The following is a 9,030-nucleotide window of genomic DNA, read 5'->3' as shown; positions in this document are numbered from 1 at the left end:
TGTTTTCGTTTAATATACAAATTTAAAATGTACAAGGTGACTATTTTTCATTTCTATCAAGAATTTGAAGCAAAATAAGCGCTGGCAGGTGTTTTTTCACCAAAAAAGGCATTGTGACTAACGTAACATTTTTGCAACCCTGAGAAACAATGCTTATGTTACGAGGCAAATTTTTCTGAAACTTGCGCAGACATTTAAAATTGGCCGATATATTTGTATGAGGTAAACAATCTATTTTTTAAATCGTACTACAGATTTTTTACAGACGAATCTTTTTTGGCCCTAAATGGTACTTTTCCGAAAAACTGTGTGTGACTAACGTAACGTGACTAACGTAACCATCGAATAACAAGCAATGAATGCATATAAAAAACTTTTTATAATTAATTTCTTGCTCTTATATTACTTTTACACTTTTTAGGAACCTTCTTTGTGTTGTATTATGGTTCTTTCTTTACTTTTTTTCTATATTAGTGTAAAAAGTAGAATGGAAGGATTCATTTCAATTAACTCAATTTGAATGTGCGAAAAAAATAAACAAATAAAAAAACCTGCTTTTACAAACTGAATAACATCATTCTTGGACTAATTAAATCCTAAATATCTATCTTTTAAAAAATTAACTTTTTGCAAGTTGGTAGTTTCACTGAATTCTAGTTTTCTGCTGATATACTAGTTATCGTTATAAGAAACTCCGTAGTACTTTTCAACGGCATATTATTTTTTAAGGTTTACTGTTTCATCGAACGAATAGTGTTGTGCATCCTTTTGAATTAAAATGTAATATTGAGAAAAAAATATTTGAACGTTTTTGCAGAATGCATTTTAATTCCAGATATCACCGCAAATGTTTGAATTTCTAAATTCAAATCATTCTTGTATTTTCTGCAATATATGGCAGCAGCGCTTATCGTCACTGTATCATGTAACATCTTCAAAAGTTTTCCGACGAGCAGCCGTTACTTCATTTTAATAATAAGTGGAGATGTATTTTCTAAAAAATAGAGACGTTCTCCTTTGTTAAGACTGTATTTCTATTATCTTAATTCTTAAGCTTGGATTCTTGTGTTGAATGCACATTCAACAGAGTACTCATTTTGCTTTACTCACTTTTTTTTCTTTTTAAATAATTCTTTAAATTGGAAGTATCTTTATAAAGACCTTTAAAAAAGTATTTTTCTAAGAAAACAGAAGGTCTACAATGTAATATTACTGGTATTTTTCACCCTTTATATTTTTAATCAATATAGAATGACTACATATTCAAAATTGTCATGAAAATTTACATTAAATTAAATAAGTTTTAAATATTAGCAGTCATTTTTAAAATGTTACGTTAGTCACATGCAAACTGTTACGTTAGTCACAGCTCAAATGTTACGTTAGTCACACTAATTATTTTATATCTACTGATACTAAAATAAATATTTTGCACTTTTTAAGTAGATATGACACACATGTAAGAAAATAAAAAGTGCTGTTTGGTTCAATCATCTGGTTTAGTTTTTAAGCAGAAATTAGTACATTTTCGTGACTAACGTAACGTAAATATTTTCATTGAAATAACCAAACTAATTAAAAGACTTATCTTATAATGTATGCAAAAAGAACAGTCAATTTTATTGGGCCAACATCTATTCATTTAGAATAAACATAGTTCTTTTAAAAATTTGCAAAATTTTTTACATTACACTAGAAAACGTTGACGCATGTTTTTTTGCACATGCTAAGCCTTTTCTACAACCTCGCACGTTTAGAGCCAGAAGAAAAACACCGAATAAAATTTTTGCAACTGTTATTGGATTTATGTACTAGAAAGTATGCTGAATGAAATGATAGGTCACAATTAAGGCTTTGTGGAAAAAAAATTTCGGAGGTTGAGGTTGACATTTCTATGGAATGACCCCAAATATTAAAATAAGAGCTCATGTTAGAGGGGAAAAGAGAAAAAAAGACTCTAAAACTAAAAAACAACGTGAGTTCCTTATGAAAGATTTTTTTGAACTCAAATCATTTTACAGAAAGGAGTAATTTTTGCTCTCGGAAAAAAAATAATCCTTTTCATCCTATTTCCGGAGCAAAAAGCAATTCAATCGTGGAAAAAGATGAATAAAATTATGATCAGTAGCATTACAAAGCTAAAGCAGCTAAATCTGGATGACACATGAAGAAGAGTTGAGCATACGTAAATTTTTTTAATTTCAACACACGTTTGTCACGGAATAGCTCTTTTAAGTGATGTAAAGGATTCGAAATGTGTGGACCATACACTAAAACATTTTGTGTACGGTAACCAGGATTATGGTTGCAACGTTACACGAGTTCTGGAGTGTAGTATCATTTTCTTAAGAACTGAAATTGTTGGAGTAACCTTGCAGTATGGTTTGTGTACAATCTCACGTGTTGTCAGTATAATTCAAAGCGCATGCAAAAAAATCAGCATCGACACAGAGCTGGTAAACTCTTATAAGCAAACCGAAGACAGGCTCTGGTGGCCGAGCAGTAAAACACTCTTGCTTTGCGACTGCGAGACTTGCGGTGTGGTTCGATCGTTCTGAGTTATATTTCCTCCCTCAATGTTATAAAAATGTATTGTTTGTTTTTTTAAAAGAAATTTCGAACTGGTTTAAAGTTGATTGGTGTATATTGGGTGTGAAAAGTATGAATTTGATAAATATTGAATGAATGATTGAAAGCAAAAGCTATAAAGACGACAAAAATAAAGGTATTAATAGCATTATTTATTTTTTATACTCTTATAAAGAAATTTCAAGTATTGCAACCAGTAATTTATTTTTATACTTTCAATTCAAAACATATAGAAAGAAGTTTTTATTTGATCATTTAAAATGCAGTCAACTATCGATAACTCGAAGTCTTATAACTCGAATATTATTTTATGTCGAAGTTTTCATTGGGTCCCGAAATTGTGTTTTAAAATGCTAAGTTCTCTATATCTCAAAGGCAACAAAATTTAAGTCGAAGCTCTTATGAAAGTTTTGTTTTCATTTCATGCACGAAAATTCAGAAAAAACATACGATTTTTTTCTTTTTCCTTTAACACAGTGCATTGCTTTATGAGTTTACATAAGACAAGAATTTATTCACAAAATAGCATAGTGCAACCTAACAGTTAAACATCGAATAGTTAACTTGAAATATAAAGCAACTTATATGTACTTGAAAATGATTTTTGTTTCAAAAAAGACAGATGAAGCCTAATTTTTGCTAATGTGTAACCTTTCAAGCAATTTCTCTAGAAGAATTATTGTTTAACCTTACGCAGAGATTAGTTAAACGTTACACTATAGTTTATTACCATAGTGCAACCTTCCACAAGCGATGTGTAACGTTACACTAGTTTTTCAGTTAAGTTGCTCCAGGGCAGAGGAGGACACTGCCACCGGTTTAATGGAGTAAGGTTACACAAAATGTTTACTGTTAAAGGAATCCAAATAAGCGAGCTGTACAACAAAGCTAACGTACAGGGTGTCCAGCTAAGGACTCCCTGGTTTCAAAATTAGGTATCTCGAAAACCAAGGACGATATTGGAATAAAATAAACGGTATGTTTATTGTGAAACTCATAAAAATCATATACAGGAACGCGGAAATTAGTTTAAAAAACTGCCAACAGGTGGCGCTGCACAATATAATTGCAATAGAAGTCTCCATAAATAGTGCTGTGAAGAGGTTTGTTGTTTCAGCAGTAGTTTACTCTCTCAGATATGCTTACATATACGCGACGAATTATCGTCCAACCTCTTCGCAGCACTATTTATGGCGACTTTTATTGCAATTACAGCGTGCAGCGCCACCTGTTGGAACTTTTTAAAACTAATTTACAAGTTCCTGTATATGATTTTTATGGGTTTCACTATAAACATACCGTTTATTTTATTCCAATATCGTCCTTTGTTTTCGAGATATTTAATTTTGAAACCAGGGAGTCCTTTGCTGGACACCCTGTAGAATAGACAACACAAATGCAAAAAAAAAAAAAAAAATGAAAACAAAACATTTGCAGTCACAGCCCTTTACCTGCTTACGGCATAATAATAATATAGATTGCGCTTAATGTCGTGTTTTGGAAAAATCCCTTACAAAACAAACTATCAAGCTCTGATTTTTTTTTCTGTGAAAATCATCCGAACAGCAATGGTTCGATGTTAAATACAAACATTCTTTCTAGATAATTTTCAGTGAATAAATGTATTTTTATTTCTTTTTTATCAGTTCAATAATACTCTTTCACTAGAGTAAGTAATGTCAATAGTGGTTACACACAATAAAACCAAGTTTCCCCAACCATCTATGCCAGAGGTTCTCAACATATTTCAATCCACGTACAAATTTTTGTGCATCATTAACTAAGCGTACCTCACCCACCTCCCAACAAACTTTTGCCTCTTAAAATGTATTGTATTAGTTAAAGTTTAATTGTTAAAATGTAATTATTAATGTAAAAGTTATATATAAAAATAATAACACATTTTGTTTTACTTGGTACTTTATTAAAGTTTTCATTAATCAGATATTAAAACTGAAAAAATCTCATGAAATAATTTACAGGCAGATCCAGCTTGGTTAAATACAGTCGCAAACCATGCTCAGCATAAGTTTGTTTCTATGGTTGCTCTTCAGGTAAAATAAAAAAGGAAATCTGTTTTCGCGGAAGTATGATGTCGCCAATCCCAGAAAAAACTTCAGAGCAATGTCTGCTACTTCTTTTTATTTTTTTAAATGCCGGTCCAGAAGTTAACAAAGCATGAAAATACTTCTGTTTCAATGTATGATCACACGATATAACTTAAACTATTGTCACAGTTGAACTCTAATTTCTTTAACAGATTTTTCTTTACTTTTTGAATTTTAACCGCATTTCCCTTACAGATTTTCGTGTACCTTGTGGAGTACGTGTACCACTGATTGAGACCCACTGCTATATACTACACTCATTGCATCCCCACTTTCTTATCAATCAATTAAAGCTCTGGCAGGTGCAACAGCTATCTTGATTGAAAATTTCAATTTAAGAACGTAAGTGACGATTTTAGCGAAGATTATGATACATTTAAAAGTGGTTCATCGTATGCTCTTTCTAAAATCATCGATTCATATCACATCAATCCCCCGGTTACAAATCCAGATACGCATGCTTAAAATTGTTAGGCGTCTCATCATAAATATCCCGATTAAAAACTTCCAAGAGCACATCAAAGAAACCTGCCTAAATTTTAAAGTAGCCATCCTCTACTTCAAAAACTTGCTATTTTTTAATAATTAAAAACCTAAAGAATTAAAAACACTGCACAATTTTCATAATGCGAAAGAGTTTTGTACTTTTTAAATGCTTAATTGCAATCCACCTATTGCTGAACAATTTCAATGTATTCTCAACGTCTCATCGCTATTAAAAACTCTCTTCATTTCCTACTCAAAATTAATAACCATGAAAATACTTTTCTCACTATCCGATCCCCCCCCCTCCCATCTCTTATTTTTGCTGCGGCTCCTTATTTTTGTTTACTATCTGCCTGCTGATGTCGATGTTTACTTGAGATCTAAACAATTGTGATCTTCCCACAACAACAAAGATTTTCTTAATGCCATCCTCATTTTCATTCCTACAGTCAAAATCTTAGCACATTATTATGAAACGATTCCGGGCTGTTGTGCCGTGGTCTGAGTGTATATCCTCCAAACGTTTTGGCTGCATCTGCGGCAGCCATCCTCAGTGGTTCCGAGTTCGTAACTTCCAGGGAAGAGACTTCTTGGCAACTGATGCAAGTGTCGAAGTGCTGTCAACATTTATAGGGCATGGGTCCTCTTGGTTCTGGACTGGGATTGGCTGGTGAACGTCTGTCTTCATCGCTTCCTGATTGGAGCTTAGGCTCTCCTTTTCCTGCTCGGGGATTGGCTGCCGGGGATTCAGCTGAAGGTCCGTCCTTGTTTCTGATTGGCTGGAGGTTCTTGTTGTTTTGATCCTTTTCAGTATGGGATGCCAGAGCTTGTTTATCTTTATTCCTTCTTCTTTTTTGTTGAAATTATTTGGATGTTTGAATATCTCGATGGCTTCTCTGTTCAATCTCGCATAATAATGGCAAGTCCTTGAAAGTATTTTTGTCTCTTTGAATTTGATGTCATGGTTCCCCTCACTAAAAGTGTGTTCTGCGACTGCTGACTTCTGAGTGTGGCCTAGTCGGCAATTTCTTTGATGTTCTTTGATTTTAGTGTTGACGCTTCTCTTAATAGTACCAATATAGGTAGATCCGCAGGAACAGGGGATCTTGTAAACACCTGCGGCGGACAAGGGATCTCTTGCATCTTTCACAGATCGTAATAAGTCGCTGGTTCGGTGGGTGAGTTTGAAAAAAGTCTTGATATTGTGGCGTCGCAGAAGTCTTTCGATTCTATGAGTGACGTCCTCAACGTAGGAGAGGTAGGCTGTGGACTTGATCGGATCTTCTTTAAGTGGCTGTTTTTTTATTTTGGGGTGGAAGGCTCTTTTGATCTCTTGCTTTGAAAAACCGTTGGCTTGGAAAACATTTGTGAGGTGGGAAATTTCATGCTCGATAGCAGTCGGTTCACAGATTCTGTTGGCTCTCACGAATAAAGTTTTCATTACACCTCTCTTCTGTCGAGGATGGTGATTAGAGTCCTTGTGTAGATAGCGATCAGTATAGGTAGGTTTGCGATAAACACGATGGCCTAGGGATCCGTCATCTCTGCGACTGACTAAGACATCCAGGAAAGGCAACTTCCCGTCGTTTTCGGTTTCCATCGTAAATTGGATATTCTCATGTTGGCTGTTTATGTGAGTCAAGAATCGGTGAAGTTCGTCTTTTCCATGGCTCCGAACAGCCAACATGAGAATATCCAATTTACGATGGAAACCGAAAACGACGGGAAGTTGCCTTTCCTGGATGTCTTAGTCAGTCGCAGAGATGACGGATCCCTAGGCCATCGTGTTTATCGCAAACCTACACATACTGATCGCTATCTACACAAGGACTCTAATCACCATCCTCGACAGAAGAGAGGTGTAATGAAAACTTTATTCGTGCGAGCCAACAGAATCTGCGAACCGACTGCTATCGAGCATGAAATTTCCCACCTCACAAAAGCCAACGGTTTTTCAAAGCAAGAGATCAAAAGAGCCTTCCACCCCAAAATAAAAAAACAGCCACTTAAAGAAGATCCAATCAAGTCCACAGCCTACCTCCCCTACGTTGAGGACGTCACTGATAGAATCGAAAGACTTCTGCGACGCCACAATATCAAGACTGTTTTCAAACCCACCCACCGAACCAGCGACTTATTACGATCTGTGAAAGATGCAAGAGATCCCTTGTCCGCCGCAGGTGTTTACAAGATTCCCTGTTCCTGCGGATCTACCTATATTGGAACTACTAAGAGAAGCGTCAACACTAGAATCAAAGAACATCAAAGAAATTGCCGACTAGGCCACACTCAGAAGTCAGCAGTCGCAGAACACACTTTTAGTGAGGAACCATGACATCAAATTCAAAGAGACAAAAATACTTTCAAGGACTTGCCATTATTATGCGAGATTGAACAGAGAAGCCATCGAGATATTCAAACATCCAAATAATTTCAACAAAAAAGAAGAAGGAATAAAGATAAACAAGCTCTGTTATCCCATACTGAAAAGGATCAAAACAACAAGAACCTCCAGCCAATCAGAAACAAGGACGGACCTTCAGCTGAATCCCCGGCAGCCAATCCCCGAGCAGGAAAAGGAGAGCCTAAGCTCCAATCAGGAAGCGATGAAGACAGACGTTCACCAGCCAATCCCAGTCCAGAACCAAGAGGACCCATGCCCTATAAATGTTGACAGCACTTCGACACTTGCATCAGTTGCCAAGAAGTATCTTCCCTGGAAGTTACGAACTCGGAACCACTGAGGATGGCTGCCGCAGATGCAGCCGAAACGTTTGGAGAATATACACTCAGACCACGGCACAACAGCCCGGAATCGTTTCATAATATTGACACCGGCCGTGAAAGCCTTCACTCTTAGCACATTATCATATTTTGTTCAAAAAACATTTATTTAGGAATAATTAAGCTCTGTTTGTGAGCTTATATTTTAAAACTTTTAATTTTTAAATGTGCAACTTCGCTTTTCTTTCTCTATGTTTATTTTATGCTGCATTTGTTCTTCATTTAGAACAACTTGTATTATATGCTTATTTATCAGTTACCGAATCTTGACCTTTTTCCATTTCTGGAAATAAAGATGCTTATAAAAGATTTTGATTTTAATTGCACTTTGTTTACAAAACTTTTTATGAGCTATGCGCACTTACTTATTTGTTTACTTTACTGAGATTTTGCTCTGTCTTAGCACGAAAATACAAATTTCATATTGAAGAAAAAAACATTTTTTCCAGTTATTAACTCACTTCTATATCGATCTAGATCGATGAAATCCAAGCCAACCGTGCATGCTAAGAAGCACGTGTAACTTCCACAAACAAAACGATTTGATTTGTAATCATACAAAGTTGCGTTCTTTTTAATAAAATTTTAAACTCAATTCAAATTTAGCACTACATCATTGCAATTTATATAATAAAAGTGCAACTTTGACGACGTTATGTATATTACAGCCATGCTTCTGTTCTAATAAATATTCCTGTTATTAATAAGGCTCTGACTGTATTTCGCTGAGTTAAAAAAAAAGTGCATTTCCTTAAAAACAAGCGATTAAAAATCTAAATAAAAAATTTTTTTACGTAACTATTAACATTTCTTTTAAAATATAAACATTACAACTACTGGGAGTTTCGAACTTGATTTCGCAGAACTAACCGAAAATTTTTTCAAATCAAGAGATCAAAAATCGAAAAATTACAAATATTTCTCTATTTCAGAAGACAGGCACACAGCAAAAATTTAATTTACATTTTAAACACTTGAAAAAATCAAATTCCCTTAAAAAAATTCCCAGCAATTCTCTCTAGCTTGGAGAATACAGTTGCTCTGTATAACATGGGAAAAATAA

General features: G+C 34.7%; 2 protein-coding genes across 2 annotated transcripts; one reads left to right on the top strand and one right to left on the bottom strand.

Moving 5' to 3' along the window:
- Positions 1–2,130: 2,130 nt before the first annotated feature.
- On the bottom strand, positions 2,131–6,783 carry LOC129219124 (uncharacterized). The gene is made up of 2 exons (XM_054853443.1): positions 6,258–6,783; positions 2,131–2,153 (listed from the first exon to the last, which is right to left on the bottom strand). Exons 1-2 carry the CDS (start codon positions 6,781–6,783, stop codon positions 2,131–2,133), a joined length of 549 nt encoding a protein of 182 aa, XP_054709418.1.
- Positions 6,784–6,801: 18 nt separating this feature from the next.
- On the top strand, positions 6,802–8,237 carry LOC129219122 (uncharacterized). Its single transcript, XM_054853442.1, has 2 exons — positions 6,802–7,363; positions 8,194–8,237. The coding sequence occupies exons 1-2, from the start codon at positions 6,802–6,804 to the stop codon at positions 8,235–8,237; spliced, it is 606 nt and encodes a 201-aa protein (XP_054709417.1).
- Positions 8,238–9,030: the final 793 nt, after the last annotated feature.

Source organism: Uloborus diversus, chromosome 3, assembly GCF_026930045.1.
Source record: "Uloborus diversus isolate 005 chromosome 3, Udiv.v.3.1, whole genome shotgun sequence".
NCBI lineage: Eukaryota > Metazoa > Arthropoda > Arachnida > Araneae > Uloboridae > Uloborus > Uloborus diversus.
This window is presented reverse-complemented; position numbering and strand designations above follow the sequence as displayed.